The sequence below is a fragment of the Chelonia mydas genome, chromosome 1, assembly GCF_015237465.2.
Source record: "Chelonia mydas isolate rCheMyd1 chromosome 1, rCheMyd1.pri.v2, whole genome shotgun sequence".
NCBI classification, from domain to species: Eukaryota; Metazoa; Chordata; order Testudines; family Cheloniidae; genus Chelonia; species Chelonia mydas.
In genome coordinates this window covers 250,052,144-250,074,580 of record NC_057849.1, presented here as the reverse complement: position 1 = coordinate 250,074,580, position 22,437 = coordinate 250,052,144, and the positions used below count along the sequence as shown (strand labels likewise).

The 22,437-nt window shown below is 38.5% G+C and overlaps 2 protein-coding genes across 5 annotated transcripts in view; one reads left to right on the top strand and one right to left on the bottom strand.

Moving 5' to 3' along the window:
* Positions 1-16,097, top strand: part of APPL2 (adaptor protein, phosphotyrosine interacting with PH domain and leucine zipper 2) — a 93,339-nt gene extending 77,242 nt beyond the window's left edge. Inside the window, exon 21 of the mRNA XM_043542127.1 lies at positions 15,749-16,097. Within this exon, the coding sequence (XP_043398062.1) occupies positions 15,749-15,802 (54 nt within the window). The 3' untranslated portion in view covers positions 15,803-16,097. The remainder of the gene's footprint in view (positions 1-15,748) is intronic.
* The window catches only part of WASHC4 (WASH complex subunit 4), a 61,376-nt gene that overhangs the window by 20,651 nt on the left and 18,288 nt on the right, over positions 1-22,437 (bottom strand). For all 4 annotated transcript variants that reach the window (XR_005222561.2, XM_037879958.2, XM_037879968.2 and 1 more), the window contains 15 exons: positions 22,152-22,194; positions 21,494-21,597; positions 18,039-18,159; positions 15,250-15,373; positions 15,009-15,136; positions 13,978-14,138; positions 11,517-11,643; positions 9,632-9,757; positions 8,997-9,104; positions 4,972-5,118; positions 4,722-4,801; positions 3,548-3,653; positions 2,845-2,961; positions 1,210-1,378; positions 539-693 (listed from right to left, as the gene is read on the bottom strand). Coding sequence is in view for 3 of the 4 variants with exons in the window: in XM_037879958.2 (XP_037735886.1) it covers positions 539-693; positions 1,210-1,378; positions 2,845-2,961; positions 3,548-3,653; positions 4,722-4,801; positions 4,972-5,118; positions 8,997-9,104; positions 9,632-9,757; positions 11,517-11,643; positions 13,978-14,138; positions 15,009-15,136; positions 15,250-15,373; positions 18,039-18,159; positions 21,494-21,597; positions 22,152-22,194 (1,816 nt within the window). In the remaining variant the exon portion in view is untranslated. The remainder of the gene's footprint in view (positions 1-538; positions 694-1,209; positions 1,379-2,844; positions 2,962-3,547; positions 3,654-4,721; positions 4,802-4,971; positions 5,119-8,996; positions 9,105-9,631; positions 9,758-11,516; positions 11,644-13,977; positions 14,139-15,008; positions 15,137-15,249; positions 15,374-18,038; positions 18,160-21,493; positions 21,598-22,151; positions 22,195-22,437) is intronic.

The window sequence follows — 22,437 nt, the reverse complement described above, 5'->3', positions numbered from 1 at the left end:
GAAAATCACCACTTTTCAATTTTGTGAAAATATCTTTTCAATTTGTTCTGGGCTACTTCAGGGTCTAGATTTATTTTATGGTTTGTTTTGTTTTAAGTTTTATAGTCAGTGTCACATTAAAATTCAGGTTTTTTGCTTGTATCTTCTAACATTTTTGAATGTCAATGTTCTTTAGTCATAACTAATAAGTGCAAAGCAAAAACGGAAAAATTGGACCATTTTCTCAGCTTCCAAATAAAAGTGTAAAAGCCTCCATATTCAAGGTTCACAAATTAATAGCTACTTTAAAAAAAAATCATTTACTGTTAATTACACCATTTCACTGCTCAAAATGAAGTAGTATGGGTCTGGGAATCAGGAGTTTTACCTTGGTTATGCCACAGACTTGTTAGTCTTGGGTAAATCGTGTCAACCAAAATTTTAGAAAATGGCCTCTAATTTTGGGTTCCTCAGTTTCTGTACCTTGTTAAAGCCTTGAATAATTACCTAGGACTTCCAGAATAAAGTGGCACATACAATACTCACACATATTCCTTACCTGTTCTAAAGTCTGACTGGGAAGATGTGCTTCTGTCATAATTAAGCCATAGCGCTGCGTTGCTAAATTCCTCATTTCACTGTATGTGGCCCAGTCATGAAGAGCTACAGTTGTTAGGTTGTAGAAGGTCTTGTCTAGGTAGTGTGTTACATAAACTGGAAAAAAGAATAATAAAGTATGCACTAAACTATTAACTGCAGCTCTTAATTTACTGGGGAATAGCAAAGGAACAAAAAAGGAAAATCCATAAATTCTTGCACTGGCACTTAAAACTGGGCTCTCTCGAAGAAAAGACAGTGTAACAATAGCCTTAGTAGGGTCATCTGTGGGGACTGAACCCAGAACCTCTGGATCTAAAAGCCATGAGCCTCTACTACTTCAGCTGAAGGACCAAGCCTACTAGCTCAGAAGCAACAAACTCCTAAACCTCTATAAGTAAGCTAGCCACTAGAGGTGGGTAAAGAGCCACAACATTAGTAACTATGGATTATGCTTACTATGCCACTTTTGTGTATCTAAGCTATTATTAGGGTGCAACTGCGATACAGAAATCCGTAAAGGAAATAGTTAAGCAAAAAAGAAAATAAAGGAATACCAGAAGGATTATCAGAGAAACTATAGAGATGCGGAGAAGTGCTGAGAAAAAAAAAAGTATATTAAATGCAACCTACCTTTGATGTCAATGAACCGATTGAAAAATCGAATTGGATTCAGAGAGAAAAAGTGGGCCAGATCCTTCATCCCAACTCTGTAAGGATTTCTGTCATCGAGCTTTAAGTGTGTGTGCACAGAAAGGCGTAGATCCTTTTCTATTTCTTTACACAATTTGTCCAGCAAGTGCTATTCAAGGGAGTGACAAAAATGATGCTAAGAGTCCATTCAAAATCCTATTTTAATAGAGATGAAATTTGCCTACAGAGCAAGAAGGCTGATGACCCTAGTGACTGTGACTACACCTTAGAAATAGGTGAACCTGCAGCAGAAAGCCTTGTTTGAAAATTTCAGAGAGTACCAGGGACTGGAACTAGCACTAGCAAAAGAAGCCATGTTGATGCCCTTGTAGTCAAACTGAGGACTAAGGCCTGGTCTACACTGGGAGGGGGGATCGATCTAAGATACGCAACTTCAGCTACGAGAATAGCGTAGCTGAAGTCGACATATCTTAGATCGACTTAGAATCACTTACTGCGCGTCCTCACGGCACGGGATCGATGGCCGCCGCTCCCCCGTCAACTCCGCCTCCCCCCGTGGAGGAGTTCCAGAGTCGACGGCAGAGCGATCGGGGATCAATTTATCACGTCTACACTAGACGTGATAAATCGATTCCCGATAGATCAATCACTACCCGCCGATCCGGCAGATAGTGTAGACGTGGCCTAATTCAGAAACTACATGGATAACTACTTGTTATTAGGGATAATATGAGATGAGATAATAAATGAATAGTGTCAGTTCTAGGACACCCACTTACATTCACTAATCAGAAGTATTTAGAAAGTGAGGCTTCCACAATTTTTTGCACCGTGTGGTTCCTACCTAGATTTAAGCAGAGGCCCATCCATTCCCTGCAAACACACACACTCATTACTGCAACCATTCAAACTAATTAAAAACCCATTTGATGTCAACCAAATTCAAACCATGTTTGTTACAACAGCTCAGATGGGACCAACAATATGGGATGGACAGGGCGGTGGCAAGCCCCCAGTGCCTGTTTGCAATCCTAGGTTGAGCACCCCAGGTTTGTATAATGAGTCTACAACAGATGTGATTTACTATGAAAGGTGTGGTTCATTTCCAGTAAGACTTGGTACAGTTTAGCAAAACCTTCAATATATTATTTTGTCTGAGATTTTCTCTAGAATCCCAGAATAGATTACATTTGTTGTGGAACTGGAGAGAGAGGAAGAACGGTCCACTGGTTAAATCACTAACTAATGACTTGGGAGATCTGGGTTCAATTCCCTGCTCTACCCGTGTGACCTTGAGCATGTTACCTAGTCTCTGTGTGTCAGCATCTGTAAAATGGGGGTAACAGCCCTTTTCTAACTCACAGGGATATCTAAGGATTAAAGATGGTAAGGTACTCAGATACTATGGTAACAAGGCCAGGTAAGAAAATGAGATTGAGAAAATGTTCATTTTTTACTCTTATCACCATACTTCACAGCAGTCTCAAAGACTTCTAGATAGGTTTTATATAAAATCCTAAATTTCAATCAATAAAAGCTGACTTTAATACACAATCCAAATAAACTGTCACCATTAGACCCCACTCACAGTAAACCCCGAACTTGTACAATTACCTCATTTAAAACTTCCATGATTTCTTTGTCATAGCACTCCAGAAGTATCTCATAGGACTCCAAGTGTCTTGAATGCATCATAGCAGGTACACAGTCCCGTAATGCACTAAACATGTACTAAAAAACCAGGAAGAAACTAATATGCAAACCATAAGACAGATATGTCAACAAACATATCAAAATATTTAGCATGGAAAGGCTAAAATTCGCACAATTTAAAATCTCAAATCCGAAGAACAAGGATCACTTTCTAGTTGATTTTATTTCATATGAACAGTCACTACAATATTGTAAAACCTAAGTATCAGAGGGGTAGCCGTGTCAGTCTGTATCCACAAAAACAATGAGGAGTCCAGTCTTTAAGATGCCACCGGACTCCTCACTGTTTTTCTAAAACCTAGTATACTGTAGCTTTAAACTTTTTAAAAATCATCTATGCGATTGGAAGACTGATATTCCATTTTGGTTTCAGTTATCCTAAAACAATGAAGGAAAGAATGTTAAGTAAGCCCATTTGAATTGGCTATCTTTTGCTACTGTCCCTGCGTGCCCCCTCCCCCCCATTAGATTAACTAACAAGTATTCAGTTCTAGCCTTTTGCAAGCCCATTTCTTAAAATAGTGATTAAACATAAATTTGTCACAGTGGATCAGACAAGTGATTCATCAAGTTTAACATCCTGGACCAGTGGTTTTGTATTTACCTGCAATCTAGATGCATCAACTGCATTGTCATACACATCATCTAAATAAATTGGGAAGACTGCTCGATGCCAATACAAGAAGCAACAATCACACTGTGTTCGGACTCTAAAATGCAAGATTTAGTTATTAAACAAAACCCGAAGCAGCACAAAAGAACATGTAAAGGACAGTGAACTGCATGACAGCAAGACCGTATTTTTGCAGCACTGCCCCCTTTTTTGTTTTTTACAATCATCTATGCCACAGGTTATTTCACAGCACTAATGCTCAAGATACACCTGTACATGGTATTTATTATTTTTCCACTGGCCTTCAAAAGAAAACGTAAGCTCTTTGATAAATGGATACCCATTTTCACTTATCATATCTGTAAGCACCATATCAAGCTACTGAAATGCTGTTTCAAGGTATACCATACCTAACCTCTGTAATGATATCTTTATGCTTCCTACAGCAACATTATAGAAAAGGAATTATTCTGGTCTCTGGCTCAGTATTTTGTACACCAGTGACAAAATACTGAGCCACATGCAGACTCTTCCTCACTGATGCTAGCAGTAGATACTGAACTTGAAAATGTTGACAGTTTATAAAGCATTAAGAAGGTACGCTGTCATGGTACAAATTCATTTACGTTACTAGAGTTTACATGACATGCCCAAAGCATACGTGTAGGTCCACAGACCATCAAGGTTCTAGGAATAAAATGTGTGTATAATAGTGTTTGCACAAAATCATTACTAAACATTTCACCAGCCAGTTACAATTTACACCAGCTTAGGAGGGAGGTTTTTATGTAAAATGCAACATACTGCAGGAAGCCTAATCTTTAATATGGACGTATAAAAACCAAGGAGGCTATAGGCCCCAAAAGTGATGGTCCATGTCAAATCAAACAAAAAGCATGGTGCACCACTCAACAAGACCTGCATTTCTGCAAGCTACCCCTCCTTATTAAAGATTAGGGAAGCCACAGACTTCATTATAGAATTCTGTGGCCCACATTCTGGCCAATCCTGGTCTTCAATGTACATGAAAACAGTCAACTACACGTAGCTAAGTATAGAACACAGAACATCCTGCAAGATTTCATAAACTGCATCATGAAATCTCAACACACGAGCTGACGCTGCTTTCTCCCCTCCCCCCATCCCATCCTTTTGTGCTGATTACCGCTCCTTAAGTTCACTGATTAAGTCCAGTTTCTTCATAACTACTTGGAGGGGAAGCAGCTCTTCATCTTTAAATGTTTTCTGTTAAGAAAAAAAAACAGCAGAGGAAAATGGGTAGAGTCATTTATTACTTAACTGGAAAATAGCAATTACTGTACTTTAAAAGTCATAACAGTTGAGTGATAAAGCTGTTCATTACAGCTAACAAGGCAACACACAGTAGTGAGGGTTTGAGTAATAGTTGCACTTACCAGCTGTGTGCCCACACTAAGTGCAAGGGAAACAATAAGGCGCCTCTGTTTTGTACTTGGCCCGTTGAGGGTATTCTCAGCCAATACCAGAGCAGAGAGCACATCCAGGCGCTGCTCACTGTATTTTTTGTCAGAAATTACTCTTTTCTTGATGGGAGAAACAAAAATAGCAGCTCAAATTTTATATTCATGGAAAAGTTATCAGAGACCAAAAGCAGCAGCCTATTCTTTTATTTGAAAATTTGGGCACTTGTCACACCATTTCCAGTAATATTCTATAAATTAGGCCTTTTGAACCAAGCTAAGTGAATCCAGAATACTTCGCCTACCAAATTTAATTGGATTCTCTATCCAATTAAGTGAATCCAGAATACTTTGCCAAGCTAAGTGAATCCAGAATACTTCGCCTACCAAATTTAATTGGATTCTCTATTGTAAATGCTGGTAAAGATACATAACTTAGCACTGGCATAAGACAGGTACACAGTAAACAGGCATTGTGGAAACATGCACATAGCTTTGCATGTACACATCACTTCTGTTGTATACACCATCTCTACTGTTCCTGTAGGAGTGCTTTCTTTCAGTAGGAAGAAATCCAGCAGTGCCCAACTTTATGGGCTGAATAACCACAAATCTATAAGTGCACATATGAAGAAGGTCCCCAAGACAACCAGCACTTGTCTATCACATTGTGCAAGCGGAAAAACATAGCAAGGACCAACTGCCAAAGTGAGCTCCCAATTCTGCTCCCACCGCAGCATGTGGAATTTTTTGCAACGGACTTCAGTGGGAATGTGATCAGTGACTGGCTAGACTCCTATTTAGGAGTATGGACTTGATTCAAAAGAGGTATGACTCTCTGCAAGATTTGGTGCAATAGGAGAGAATTCCTTCTCTGATTATAAGAATATACGCTCAGCTTGAAACTCTTCCCCTTCAGTGCTGTCACATGTTCCAGGTACATGCAGCAAAACAACTGCTGTGCTGCAGAATACACTATGTACACCCTAATGCTGCATTAATTTGGAAAAACACATTAACAGATTAGCAGGTACCACAGAGGGCCTGCAGTAAGTGACTTTATGCTGTTGTTTACTGATATTAGCCTTTTGTTTACTTTTTAAGAAGGGGATTAATTAAACATCAGTCTATTCATACAATGGGTTGGGGGGTGTAAATCTCTTATTCCTGGTATCTGATTGACATACAAATCTTTTAGTGCGCTTGGATCATATTGCTATTTTTTAAGCTTGTAATTTATTTAAAGCTGTAAAAAAACTATAGAACAATTATCTGAACCATATGGGTATTGCCCATTTTTTAAAGCATGTGTAGTTTTCATAGCAGCTTTATTGTTTCAGACAGGTTTCCTGGTTCTCTGTTCAACAGTGATACCCTTGAAATGTGTTAGATCTGTCTATTAAACTACAACAAACATTTTGTTTATACTAAAAATGTGATGGAGGAGATGTGCTAGATTATAGCTAAATTTATGTTAGATATATTAAGTAAGAATCTGAAAAATACGCATATCTACTGTTTAAATATGTAATGTATTAAACACTGAGCAGAATTATGCGCACAAGAGAAATGGAAGAAATGGAAAATCCAATAGCACCATTTACATCATGCATGTATCTTCCTTTGGAGTTCAGCTGCAAGAGAACATATATACTAGCATTTCACATCAGGATAGCTAAGCTGAAACTCCATTTTCCCCTTTGCCCACATAACGTATTTCAGAAATCCAAGGACAGCAAGTGTTCCAAGTGAGGTGCATTGGTCCCACTTCTGGGGAAGCTTGCACACCACCTGTGTACATTTTATATCAGACAACTGGCACTTCCATAAGCATTAAATTTACCCTACCCTTTCCTTTTAAATAATTTTAACATTATATAGTAATCATTGAAAGTACTGTATATGTGAGGTCCTAAAACTGTAACAGCCTGCATGCTTATACACATCATCGCAAATCACTTTAATAAAATAACAGTAAAGTAATAAAGTAACAAAGAACAGGCAGGCTAAATGAAAGAACAGCACCCATCTGTGGAGTCACAGGTAGGGCTGTCGATTAACTGCAGTTAACTCATGCGATTAACTCAAAAAAATTAATCACGATTAAAAAAATTAATTGTGATTAATCAGTTTTAATCGTACTGTTAATAGAATACTGTACCAATTGAAATGTATTAAATATTTTGGATGTTTTTCTACATTTTCATATATACTGTATTCTGTGTTATAACTGAAATCAAAGTGTACATTATTTTGTTACAAATATTTGCACTATACAAACGGCAAACAAAAGAAATAGTATTTTTCAATTCACCTCATACCAGTTGTGTAGTACAATCTCTTTGTCATGCAAGTGCAACTTACAAATGTAGATTTTTTTTTGTTACATAACTGCACTCAAAAACAAAACAATGTAAAACTTCAGAGCCTACAAGTCCACTCAATCCTACTTCTTGTTCAGCCAATCGCTAAGACAAACAAGTTTGTTTACATTTATAGGAGATAATGCTGCTCTCTTCTTATTTACAATATCACCAGAAAGTGAGAATAGCTATTTGCATGGCACTTATGCAGCTGGTATTGCAAGGTATTTATGTGCCAGATATGCTAAACATTTGTATATTCCTTCATGCTTTAGCCACCATTCCAGACAACATGCTTCCATGGTGATGACGCTCATTAAAAAAATAATGAGTTAATTAAATTTGTGACTGAATTCTTTGGGGGGAGAATTGTATCTCTCCTGCTCTGTTTTACCCACATTCTGCCATATATTTCATGTTATAGCAGTCTCGGATGATTACCCAGCACATGCTGTTCATTTTAAGAACACTTTCACTGCAGATTTGACAAAACACAAAGAAGATACCAATGTGAGATTTTTAAAAATAGCTACAGCACTGGACCCAAGGTTTAAGAATCTGAAGTGCCTTCCAAAATCTGAGAGGGACGAGGTATGGAGCATGCTTTCAGAAATCTTAAAAGAGCAACACTCCAAAGTGGAAACTACAGAACCTGAAACACCAAAAAAGAAAATCAACCTTCTGCTGGTGGCGGCATCTGACTCAGATAATGAAAATGAACATGAGTCGGTCCGCACTACTTTGGATTGTTATCGAGCAGAATCCATCATCAGTATGGAAGCATGTCCCATGGAATGGTGGTTGAAGCATGAAGGGACATATGAATCTTTAGCGCATCAGGCACGTGAATATCTTGCAATGCCAGCTAGAACAGTGCCATGAGAATACCTGTTCTCACTTTCAGGTGACATTATAAACAACATTATAAACTTGATTGGCTGAACAAAAAGTAGGACTGAATGGACTTGCAGGCTCTAAAATTTTACATTGTTTTGTTTTTGAATGCCGTTTTTTGTACATAATTCTACATTTGTAAGTTCAACTTTCACGATAAAGAGATTGCACTACAGTACTTGTATTAGGTGAATTGAAAAGTACTATTTCTTTTGGGGGGTTTTTACAGTGCAAATACTTGTAATCAAAAATAAATAAAAAGTGAGCACTGTACACTTTGTACTGTGTGTTGTAATTGAAATCAATATATTTGAAAACGTCAAAAATATCCAAAAATCTTTAAATAAATGGTATTCTATTATTGTTTAACAGTGCACTTTATTGTGCACTTAATCGCATTTAATTTTTTTAATTGCTTGACAGCCCTAGTCACATGAAAAGATCAGAACAAGGCCAAGACACGAGGAGCAAGTGGATACAAGAATGGAGCGAGAGTGTGTGCCACTGGGGGAAGAAAGAGGAGCGACATAACAGGAATATCATCTTTGTTGCATGTCAGTACAGTGACTAGAACAATGGGGCCCTGATTCTTGGTTAGGGTTCTTAAGTGCTATAATAAAAACAGCAGCAATAGAAATTGTAATGGACAGGGTGGAGCGAGACCACAGACAGTTTCAAATCAGACAAAAAATTTTGATTTTGAATGAGAGGTTAAATGAAACTATTGAAACTTGGATTACATACCTTGGCTATAGAAATAGAGTTAAGAGCCTGATGCTGGAGATGCTGAGTTATGTGTGTCACAGAATCTGCCACAACCATACTTCTTCTATAAAATGTATGTTCTATTGCCTGCAGTCAGTTCCAAAACACAGTGGTTCATATTAATTATAAAGTGGCAATTTAAGTAATTTCTTTCTATACTAACCACACTGTCCACCTGGCAATATAGGATTTCCCTTCACCACCCTTATATTTTAGATTAACTGGAGATGATGAACACCCAACACTTTTGCAAAAAATCAGGCCACTTATTAAGACATCCATATATGGTTTTCAGACCCTAACTTGAGGTAACCATTTCTCTTTTAAAATCTTAGCCCTATGTGTTTTCTCTATTTCAGCTCAACTTTAGAAAGATACTCTTCAAAACAGTGAACATCTTTCCCTGCAAAAAAATAGGATTGAGATAAAAAGCAAACTGTGGAAGGTATTTAGAAATTACATAAATATATCTTCCCTTTCTCTCCTCCATCCCATCCAACCTTTAAGTAGAAGTCACTTTGAAGTATTCTGTCACTCAGTTCTTTGCATGTGGTGTCTCACAGCAGCTCTATGATAATGCTTAGATGAAATCATAATGCAATCCTATAACCTACCTTGAGAAGTTCCACAAGTCTGCATAATGCTTTCACTGAGGTTTTGGTCATAGGTTTTTGCATTGACATGTAGAGATTCATTGTGGTTTTAATGATGGTGCTAAGGCTGTAAGCATAAAGAAAACCCTAGAAACAAATTGGGGGAAAAAAAGAATCTCCACAGTAATGTCAGACAAGTAAATATTCTCTATTTTTTTATTACCATGCAGAACATAAATTCCTGCCTTTTCACTAGCCCCTCCAGAGCATAAGCAGCTCTCTTATGGACAGTCCAAGCTTGTATAGTCACATGAAACTGGAAGTGAAGATCTGTCATTTAGTTTGCAATTATGAAGCTGCAAAGGAATCAGCAAGTCATTAAGTCAGCTAACTATAGCTTTAGGAACAATCAGTACAATTAAATCACAAGCCAGTGAACCAAGCATTCAGACAGACTAATCACAGTTCGAGTTCACTGTAACCGAACTAGGGTCACCAAATGTCCCGATATTAGAGGCTTTGTCTTATATACGCAACTATACCGCCCTGCCACCCCCACCCCCCAAAAAAAGCGTACCAATTTTTCACACTTGCTATCTGCTCACCCTAAACCCAACCAAGAGAGGCATCAAGGTGGAGAAATTGGACTAGGATGAGCAAAAACAGTTGCATAGTCCCCAAGAGATAAGTGAAATCAGTAAGATATATGAAGTCATTGTAAACCTCTACAAATTCTTTAAAAATCCATATTTCAAAATAAAAAACAAAGGAATGGAAAACTGAAAAAAACCCAAAGAATATCACTAACATAGGCGTTAAAATGTGCAAACTCTTTCAATCAATTTAGGCTACATCCAGAAAGTCCAGAAGAGCATCCAAGTATTCAAAACACATCTTTCAAATGGAATACAGCAAAAACTTGGAGAAATATAGCAAGTTAAAGGTGAAACTTTCAATTTGGTATAGAGAAAAATAGCACAGCATATTAAAAGTAACTACTCCAAATGAGAAGAATAGATTCTCCCATTAGGATATCTTCAGATCCTTAATTCTTTATTTATTCTCATTTTAAGGAGAGTTTAAGTATAAAAAAAAAAATTTTCATGTATACTGTGAGCTCAGAAGGAAGAAATTGATACTGAAACCTGGAACTATCAGTATCCATCAACAAAGGCAGAAGTGAGGACAGAGCTGCGACAAATTAATGGGGAAGACACTAGTGTTGTGTCTATTGTACATTCTCTATTAAACTTGAATTTATTTTTGATCAATGTTTTGTCAGGAAGCGGCATACAAAATGTGAAAGAAATAAATGCAGAAATCATGTATACATACAGCAAAACTATGCACTCTTACCAGAAAAGAAAATTAACCGCATCAGATGCTAAAGAGAGAATCCCAAAGCACTGTCGTTAAGTGCAACACAATCAGGCAACAGCCTGGAACTTGTTGCCAGAAATAAGAATATAATAAATACAACTAAATTTGATCCTCATCCCTGCCTCAATGTAAGCATCTCAGCATTGACATTATACTTGAGAAAGACTACATGGGAAATGGGAACTACCTTGGGAAATCACTGAAGCTTCATTGGAAAGATTCCATCTTCAGCCCATGAAGATTCACTCAGACATACTACTTTTTTCACTTCCCAGAAAGCCCCATTTCTAACATTCTATTCTATACCATTCTAGTTCTATTAAGAACTAGACTGGACAACACATTTGAGAACATATTGCAGGGAAAAACCGTGCATTTGCAAGGGAACGCTAAGACGACCACATAACTTCTATGATTCGTTTTCAATACTCACTAGCTTCCTTCTAATCACCCAGTTCCTCATGCAAAAAGCAGCACAAATACACTACATAGAATTCAACTAGCAGCATAGTGAAAAATAACCCACCTGTATAAAGACATTACATCTGTTAGAAAGGTCTTCAGCAAACTTATCCATCCGCTGTTCCTTAGACAAGATAGATTCCATTTTTGTCATCCATGAGCTCACAAAGACATAATATGACTGCATCTCTCTGGAGAAAGAAAAACAGGTTACTCACTTCAGAGAGCAGCTGAATGCCGTTTCCCCTTTTCCATTACCAAGCATCGATGGCGCGTCCCTCCCAAGGAAAATGCATAGGACTATTCATTCTCCATATGCAATACTTTGCTCCCTTTGCAATGGGAACTAGAGTGCCTCAAACACAACCTTAAATGCTCCATAGGGTAGGTACTAGCCTGCATGTGACAAGTGAGGTAACTAAGAAACAGAAGTTAAGAGACTTGTACGAGCTCGAACAATTAACCCAAGTCAGAGTCAGAATTAAAAAACTTAGGTCTCCTGGTATTTCAGTCCTCCCATTTTCTTAACAGAGGCCATGTTGCAGAAGATCTCATTGTTAATACCTTGAATGAATAGCCCACTCAGATGCACTACATTTTTTTAAAAAAAAATTAAAGTAGTGACTAAATCGACAAATAAACTGTGTAAAAAAAAATTTAAGTTCTTTCATGGTAAAAAGTTTTACCAAGTTTAAACCATAAAACAAAGATAATCTATATAATCTGTTACCATATTAATGCCTGACTCAGTATTGTATAATTTGTTTTAAATACTGCAGTTGTAGAGGATGCATATACTGATTACACTGGATATTATGAAAAGCTAAGAACATAAGAATGGCTACACTGGGTCAGACCAATGGTCTAACTGGCCCAATATTCTGTCTTCCAACAGTAGCCAGTGCCAGTTGCTTCAGAAGGAACAAAACAGGGCAATCATCAAAGGTCCACCTCCTGTCATCCACTCCCAGCCTCTGGAAGTTAGAGGTTTTGGAACACCCAGAGCATGTGGTTGCGTCTCTGACCATCTTGGTTAATTGTCACTGATGGACATGTCCTCCATGATTTAGTTCTTTTTTGAACCCAGTTACACTTTTGGCCTTCACAACATCCACAGGCAAGGTGTTCCACAGATTGATTGTGTGTTGTATGAAGTACATCCTTATGTTTGTTTTAAGCCTGCTGCCTATTAATTTCACTGGATGACCATGGTTCTTTCATTATGTGAAGGATTAAGTAACATTTCCCCTATGTATCCAGTGCTGGTGTAGCCATGTTGGTCCCAGTGTATTAGAGAAACAAGGTGGGTGAAGTAATATATTTTATTGGACCAGCTTCTGTAAGTGAGAGACACAAGATTCTGAGCTTAGACAGAGCTCTTCTTCAGGTCTGGGAAATGTACGCAGTGCATCACAACTGAGTGGACACTCTGAGTACGTTTCCCAGTCCTGAAGAAGAGCTCTGTGTAAGCTCAAAAGCTTGACTCTCTCACCAACAGCAGTGGGTCCAATTAAAAAAAATATATTACTTTCCCTATTCACTTTCTCCATGCCATTCATAATTTTATAGACCTCTATCATATTCCCATTTAATTATCTCTTTTCTAAACTGAACAGTCCCAGTCTTTTTAATCACTCCTCCTCATCTGAAAGCTGTTTCAGCCCTAATCATTTTTGTTGCCCTTCTCTGTACCATTCCCAATATTAATATATCTTTTTTGAGATGGAGTGACCAGAACTGCACATAGTATTAAAGCTGTGAATGTACCATGGATTTATACAGTGGCATTATGATATTTTCTGTCTTATTATCTAATTCCTTTCCTAATAGTTCCTAAAATTCTGTTAACTTTTTTTTGACTGGTGCTTACCACTGAACAGATATTTTCAGAGAAGTACCATAGTGACTCCAAGATCTTTCTTGCAAGGTAACAACGAATTTAGAGCCCATCATTTTGTACGTATTGTTGGGATTAATTTTTCCAAAGTGCATTACATTTTGCATTTATCAACATTGAATTTCATCTGCCATTTTGTTGCCCAGTCACCCAGTTTTGTCATCTTTGTATTTCTTCACAGACAGCTTTGGACTTAACTATTGAGTCATTTTGTATTGTCTGAAAACTTTGACACCCCTTTGTTTACCCCCTTTTCCAGCTCTTTTCTGTTGTATAGCATTGGTCCCAGTACAGATCCTTGGGGGACCCTGCTATTTCATCTCTCTCCACTGGGAAAATTGATGTTTATTCCTACACTTTGTTTCCTATCTTTTAACCAGTTACGGATCCATGAGAGGACCTTCCCTTCTATCCCATGACTGCTTATTTTGCTTAAGAGTGTTTGGTGTGGGGCCTTGTAAAAGGCTTTCTGAAAGTTGAAACCCTCAAAGAATTCTAACAGACTGAGGCATGATTTCCTTTTGCAAAAGCCACGTTGACTTTTCCCCAATATATCATGTTCATCTTGTTCTTCTAAGTTTGTTAATGATGATAAGTAGTATCTCAAAAGGTGCTTTATAAAACCTACTTGGTAAGTAACTGAGCCTTCTGTTGTAGAAAACTCTCCCTTTGAGTTTTAATCGCATGATGGCTTCTCCTATCCAGAAGTTTGGCAGCAGCTGGCATTTTCTGGATCAGAAAGTTATCAGCAAACCAAATAATATTAGCAGTTAATGTGATGGCGGGCACCTAGAGCACCAAGAGAGGAGAAAAAATTAAAATCAAACAAATGGGTAGCAATTCCTAATAATTAGGATTGACATGAAATTAATTCCAGTCACAAAAATCTAAAAAAAAAAAAAAAAGAAATCAACATTATACCACTCCCCACAAGCTCAGAACGTTTTTACTTGAACTATTTGTTATACGTCAGAAAGAGTGCAAAACTTTAACAGTATTAATCAACTATTCTTTGTATGCAGCACAAGTGCTATGCATTTAAAAAAAAAAGTTCTTGCCCTGAAAAGCATATATTTACATCAATATGCAGAATTATTATTGTAAATGTTTCTCTGGTGTGTTAAGCCACACACTGCTCATATGTTCATGTATTCTGAATGAGCTACAATATATTCTACTGTAGTTAAGATTTTCCACTTTGCACGAATGCCAGGAAATCTTACGGCCAAAGCGTTAAGGTACAAAGTCTTTCCTCAATCCCCTAATATGCTAGAAAAAATACACAAATAGAAACCACAATAAAAAAATATTTTTTCTCCTCAAGAACATTAACTATCTTTAATAAAATCAAAACATTTCACTTCTGTAACTTAGCCAAGCTTGTAACCCAATCTAAAACCATCAAGAGAGTAAATAAGTCAACTTATCCAAAAATAAGCTTTCAAAAAGTTAGAATAATATTAAAGCTGACACATCAAATACTGATAGCAAAGAAATGGAGATGAGGTAGACACAACCTCCTTTTGTACTCAGAATAATTATGTTTTACTTTTGAAAAACCTAACCATACTGCATTTTAATAAAAACTAAAATATAATTAATTTCATTTTGCTTTTAATATATTTTTAAAATTATTAAAGGAAACAGCAAAATCTTCACCTTTTTGCCAATGTCCAGTAACGATTTGTAAAATTTCTTGTCTACTGTCCGAAAAATCTGAAAATGCAGTACAAAGAGACCACAAATTCCTACGTACTTATCTCTCTGGTCAATTTCTGAGGGTTCACCTTGTATAAATACATACAGAAGAAAATATTTTTGAAATCTGTTTCTAGACAAACAATATAAAAACTTTTACAAACAATGAAGTCTGCATGAAAAAAAGCGCATCTTGAATTACCAAGTTTAGCTTCAACATTTGCAAAAATTGTGCGAATACTATGTGCAAACTCTTCAGCAAAAGTGCTATTCTTCGAGACAGCCACTCCTCCATTGAGAGTGTCAAACTGTTGTTCTATACAGGCCTGAAAGAAAACAAGACTCATTTACAATGCTAGTTCCATGAAGTCTGGGCATTCAATGAATATTGTTATTACAAATAGGTTGTCTCATAGCATGAATCTGGAAAGTCATAATTTCAATTTAAAACACAGCTGAAGTCAATGTTCAGATGTGTTTTGTCTGGTTTATTACACTGAATGAATTTTAGTAATGAGGGGGGAAGAGATTTTTTTTTTTTTTTTAGCAAGAATGTGGGCTTTATGTTTTGTAATTGATTGGTTTTGCTTATGTAAGGCACTCAGACAACTCAGTTGTGGGAGATTATATGCATTTCCAGAATAAAATACATTACTAAAAAGCTCTTGGCTGATCAAGGGTATTGCCTCATTTGTTTTTAGGATGTGAATCATGAAGCTGAGATGTTCAACAACAGGACACATATAATATGGTAACCTTAGTAAGGAAAGAGGAAAAGTATGTTGGTGGATATATTGGAAAATATTTAATAATTTATCATTTTGTTTTAATATTTTCTTCACGTTCTTTGTTCCGGTCAAGGAGGAAAAAAACTGTCTTGCTTGCATACTGGACAAATTCCCATTGAGCCATCCAAATTAAACATACAATAAAGTCTTTGTGTAAATGTGACATCGGAGAGAATTAAAATGGAAAATTCTTCTTACGTAGCTAGCAATCCGATTCCATAAAGTAAGAAGCATTTCTCGCTGAATAAACTGAACTGTTTGACAATAATGTGTACTTACAATTGGCATTTAGGAGGTTATTTATAGGAGCAGGGGACTGACATTAATTAGGATATAACAATTAGAAAAGACCTAAGTGTAACATAACGTGAAATGTCTATCTTGTTTTAATGCTTGTTTAACATATCAAAAAAAAGTTTACAATTTCAAATTTAAGTATTAAGGGCCAGATCCTCAGCTGGTGTATTTCAGCATAGTTCCACTGAGACAATGCAGCTACACTGATTCCCACCATCTGAACCCCTTTAATTTCCATATTTAAAGTTTAAGAAAGATTTTACTTAAAACAAAGATCTCCACACAGTTTTAGGTCAAGATATCCAAGACTGTTAAGTTTGTAAAAGAACAACACAGAATTTTTGGCTTGAAAGACTATTCGTGCCTGTAGAATCCAATTTATTTCTTACATAATTTGCCATCGCTACATGCCATCCACCTGCATCAGTGGGGACAGTCCCAGCAGCAAGGAAAGGAGACACTCGCCAAGGGACAATAGGTAGCTCCTCCCCTGGTAGCCTCAGGCACCCATTGACCAGCTGGGCAAGAGGTATTCTGATTGGTCAGCATTCCCCAGCCCCCAGGATTTAGCCCAGTGTAGGGGCCACGTGGAACCTGTTTCAGCTCCGTTCCAGCAGCCCACCCTACCCACCCATATGAGGAATGGGAACTCAGCCTGATAGATGCTGCAGATCTAGCCAATTGCCTGTTTAGGGGGTAAGGAAGGAACTTTTCTCCCATGGGCCAACTGGTGGAGGACCAGGGAGTTTTGTGCCTGGCTCACAGCACCTGCAAGCCACAGTGGGTTAAGTATGAACATGCAGGGTACCTAACTGAGGTACTGGGTGGTGCTGTTTACTTGTTGAAACTTGCAGCTGGTTTCCAGGACAGTTGAGAGAATGCAATGAATGGTTCCCAGAGGTAACAGACCTGGGATTTTGGTGATGGGCCTTATGCTCATGTGATAAGTGGAGACCTTGTGGTCTTCATGGTCTCCATCCTGCTGCACCTGAAAGGGGGAGGGTGCTTGGACTCAGAGAGCAGAATCCTGGGGGTAGACTGAAGAGTGCTACCCAGCATTACGGGTTATATGGTAAGAAGCCCTGTAACCCCCGCACTGGAACCAATTAAATGCCTGGTATAGGAGAGTGTGGGTGATGGGCAGGGAGCACCCGTCACTTGTGTTAAAGCCTAATAAAAGTTGTGGCCTGCCATTTAATTCCATGCCTGTGTCTGTTTTCATTTTTCCACTGTGTCCACATCAATGAAATTCTTGTTACAAACCTGATTACAGTATGGCATTTCTTACTCAGAAAAAACTCCCACTGACTACAACAAAAGTGCAGGTCTGGGCTCATTATTGATTTGTGACTTTATAATTTACTATTCAGTGCGCCAATTAGCTTGATCAACACACAATTTTCCCTAGGCTCTGTCAATACCATAAATATTATACATAAATAAATACCATGCCTAAAACGTCAGTATCACAAATGCAGTCACTTTTCAACAAGACTGCTAACAGCAGGCTTATAAACAATATGCATTTAAACTGTATTTTCAAACATGTTTCAGGTTTTTTTCCCTGGCAAGAAATATTAGCTATGAACTTGCACATTTCTGGGCTGAACAAGAAAGGTACAATTACCTTTTAGCCACAAGTTATTTTGTCATATGCACAAGCATGATGATGATTAAGGGGTATGATTAGAAGCTGCAGTTAAAATTCAGGTTTTAGCAAATACTTTCAAAATCAGAAATATTGTAGCTGGAAGGAAAATATCTAAAGTTAAATCATATCCAAAGAAAATCAAAGCACTTACAGAAGATCAATATCCTATCATACAACATTTTAGAAATTAAGTCCCTAGGATACAGCTTCCCACAGTACAGTGGAATGTGTGTTAGATGATCTAAATTTATTTACCTGGAATATCATTCCATCGAGTAACTGGCCTTCCAGTTTTAACAACAACTTCTCAAATGGCTTCAGTTTATCTTCCTGAATCCCAAACTTTGAAGGGTTGTGATGGACAGATTTTAGTAGCCTTGAGAAAGAACATACATAATCCAATTAAAATGAAACAAATATAAGATGCGATACAAACTGTGTTATTTTAAGGAGTCCTCCATTCTAAGGGTATGTCTACACTGCGGCTGGGAGAGTACTTCCCAGCATAGGTAGACAGACATGAGCTAGCTCTTCTCAAGCTAGCGTGCTACAAATTGCAGTGTAGCCCAAGGTAGCTTGGGCTAGCCACCTGAGTTCGAACCTGCCTGAACTCCCTGAGTATATACTTGGGCAACTAGCCCAAGCTGCCACCCATGCTACCCCTGGCTGCACTGCTATTGTTAGCTCCATTAAAGCTAGCATGTCTGCCTACCCGCATTGGGAAGCGCACTTCCAGCTGCAGTGTCATTGTACCCTAAGAGTCTAGAGTCACCAGCGCATAGGTTGCAAACTGTGGGCTGTGACCCCAAATGGGGTCGTGCCATCAGCAGCTGGGGTTCTGGGTCCAACAGGCCAGATTCAGCCTGCGAGATGATGCTGTCTACCCCTAAACGTGTCCAGACCTGCTCCACAAATGCTGCACCAGGAAGCTGCCCTTTTGTGTGGCCATTCTTATGATCTACAAAATGGCACTGTCTGCATATAAGAACGGCCCTACTGGGTCAGACCAAAGGTCCATCTAGCCCAGTATCCTGTCTTCCAACAGTGGCCAGTGCCAGATGCCCCAGAGGGAATGAACAGAACAGGTAATCATCAAGTGATCCATCCCGTCACCCATTCCCAGCTTCTGGCAAACAGAGGCTAGGGACACCATTCCTGCCCATCCTGGCTAATAGCCATTGATGGACCTATCCTCCATGAATATATATAGTCCTTTTTTGAACCCTGTTATGGTCTTGGCCGTCTCTTTTCCAAGCAGAAAAGTCCCAGTCTTATTAATCACTCCTCATACGGAAGCCATTCCATACCCCTAATCATTTTTGTTGCCCTTTTCTGAACGTTTTCCAATTCCAATACACCTCTACCTAGATATAACACTGTCCTAGGGACCCAAAAAATCTTACTGCATTATAGGTGAAACCGCGTTATATCGAACTTGCTTTGATCCCCTGGAGCGCTGCTTTACCATGTTACATCTGAATTCATGTTATATCGGGGTAGAGGTGTATATCTTCTTTGAGATGGGGCAATCACATCTGCACACAGTATTCAAGATGTGGCCATACCATGGATTTTTATAGAGGCAACATGATATTTTCTGTCCTATTATCTATCCCTTTCTTAATTATTCCCAGCATTCTGTTCTCTTTTTTGACTGCCACTGCACATTGAGTGGATGTTTCCAGAGAACTATCCACAATGACTCCAAGATCTCTTTCTTGAGTGGTAACACCTAATTTAGACGCCATCATTTTACATATATAGTTGGGGTTATGCTTTCCAATGTGCATTACTTTGCATTTATTAACGTTAAATTTCATCTGCCATTTTGTTGCCCAGTCACCCAGTTTTGAGAGATCCTTTTGTAGCTCTTCGCAGTCTGCCTGGGTCTTAACTATCTTTAGTAATTTTGTATCATCTGCAAATTTTGCCACCTCACCGTTTACCCCTTTTTCCAGATCATTTATGAATATGTTGAATAGGACTAGTACCAGAACAGACCCCTGGGGGACATCAATATTTACCTCTCTCCATTCTGAAAACTGACTATTTATATCTACCCTTTGTTTCCTATCTTTTAACCAGTTACCAATCCATGAGAGCACCTTCCCTCTTATCCCATGGCAGCTTACTTTGCGCAAGAGCCTTTGGTGATCTCACATGTACAGCGTGTGCAAAGGGTGCAGCGGGTACAGCAGTGCAGAGGGTGTACAGTGTGTGCAGAGGGTGCCGTGGTGACCTCACATGTACAGCGTGTGCAGAGGGTGCAGCATGTACAGCAGTGCAGAGGGTGCACAGTGGGTGCAGAGGGTGCAGTGTGTACACTGGTGACCTCACATGTACAGATGGTGCCATTCCGTAGATCAAAACAGCTGCCTCCTGGTGCAGCATTTGTGGAGCAGATCCGGACACGTTGGCCGTGTGGAAGTGGCTGTGCAGATGCCAATTTGGCCATTTGCACCATCCGGCTGTGTAAGCACCCAGCTGAGGGACTTGAATGCAGAAGATCCTTATCAACAGCCTCACCAACAGAGCATCCTCTCTGCTCGAGCTGATAGGAGCTTCTGCTAGCCTTTTCTGAGATGTGAATCTGCAGTGGCTTGTAAGCTCCTTAAGGCAGGGCCCATATCTTCTTTTATGCCACCCTGAGTACCCTGTTGGCACTCAAGGATAAAGAATCATAGTAAGTCACTGTCTCTGTGCTGCCCTAGTATCAGCACACAGGGCCTTCCTAAGTCGTGGCCTCATTTGCTTAACAGTGAATTCCTCTTTCTGATTTGTGATCAGAGTCACAGCGAACTCATTTTTACACAGAGTATCTGCTACAGCCTCCAGCAGCGAGTCTAGTAATGCAGTTATGAATGGAAAACAAGAGTCTGAGAAACTTGCTTGCACATATAATGAGGCTTTCTTTGATTATGGCTTCACCAGTGTTTTGGTAAAGAATGAAGAAAGGCCTTAATGCCTGGTATGTCACACAGTGTTATCTAGCAGAGAGCATTAGAAAACATATTTAATGTCTAAATTCCTTGGATTCCTTGGTCACTATGTTGCCTTGCTGCTGTCTGGAGTCATAGGAAATGATAAGTCTCAAAACAGGGTCATGTAGGCCCCCAGCACTAAACACATCCCGAACAGAATTTGTCTCTGCCCTTCACAAGGTAATAAATTTAAAGGTCACTGTGTCAGCATAGGCAAATTGCAGAAGAACAATCCACCCCATTGGAAGATTTCTATGAAATCTCAACTGATTTTGCACTACAGTAATTTTGCACAGAACTTGATCCTGCTCAAGCAAAAATTTCTATTCAAGTCCAAGGGCGACTCAAGTAGGGGTGACAGGATACCGTACAGTTTTAGCCACAGTTCACACTTCCCTTTAAGATAAGATTTCTTAACAAATACATTCTCTCTCAAACATCAGCAGCCATTACCCTTCTACTCAAGGTTGTATCAGCAGCCCAAGTAACAGGCTAAGTTTGTAGGGGTTTTGATCTGGCACTGTAAGTTTTTACTTGCACCAGTAAGATGACACAATGAAGAGCCAACTCTGCTCCCACTGAAGTCAGTGGCAGCTCTCATTGACACAGGCTTAAGCCCTAGAAGTTTAGCAAATACCAGGGCTTTCAACTCATTTTCTTTAGACCAAAATTTACCCACCTGTTTTTAATATTTACACTGGGAATATGTCTAAGGCTCCAACTGCATACCTTTTGTACATGGTCCAGTGGTCTTTCAGAGTGGCATGATTGTCAACTATTTCATCCAGAGTGAGTAAGACTGTCAGTAGCTCCCCTAGATGCTCATACATAGTCTGTTAAAGAAGTTCCAGTAGTTACCAATGGTTTCATGCCATGTAAACAAAGATTTTTTTTACCCCATTTTAGTGTTCTTTCACTACAGAGAAGGAATGTTACAGTTAGCATGGAGGTGCCACTCATAAGCTAGCTGACCTGTTTTGACAATGAAGGTAGGATTCTCAAACAGTGTTTGTGACACAGAAGCACAAGTCCCATCCACTTTTAATCTAAGAAAGTTAGCATTTGCCATATCTGGATGTAATGACCATTTCCATATAATAAATAGAAACAGTGATTGGACAACTCTGTCCTGAGAGCAGGATTCCAACACACATTGAAAATGATGCTTTAATTCATTTTTCTCCTCTCTCTCACAAGAAAACTTAAAAATGTTTTTCAGGTTTGTTTATAAAACTAAAAAAAATTAAAATCCTCTAAACCAGTGTTTCTCAACAACTGGTCCATGGACCAGTGCCAGTCCCTGAGATCTCCCTAACACAGTTAGGAAGGCAGGAAACCTGTCCCTGGCATCAAAAAGGTTGAGAAACATTGCTTTAAATCATCTCACCTGAAAATGAACTCCTGATGTCACTATAATTTTAGGTGCATTCCTGCAACAGATAAGCAAACGAAACAATATCTTATTTTTCCATTATTAGCTAGCACTTATTTATTTTGCACATTTTAACTGTTGTTAGAGGTATCAGTCTCTTAAAGGTTTTTCTTGTATATTATACTTCAAGAAAGTCATTGTGGTAATTATTATCAGTAATGAAAAATATATTCCAACACATAATAAAAATGCATATTAAAAATTGGTTTTGACAACCAACGTAGCAATATCAGGTTGATAA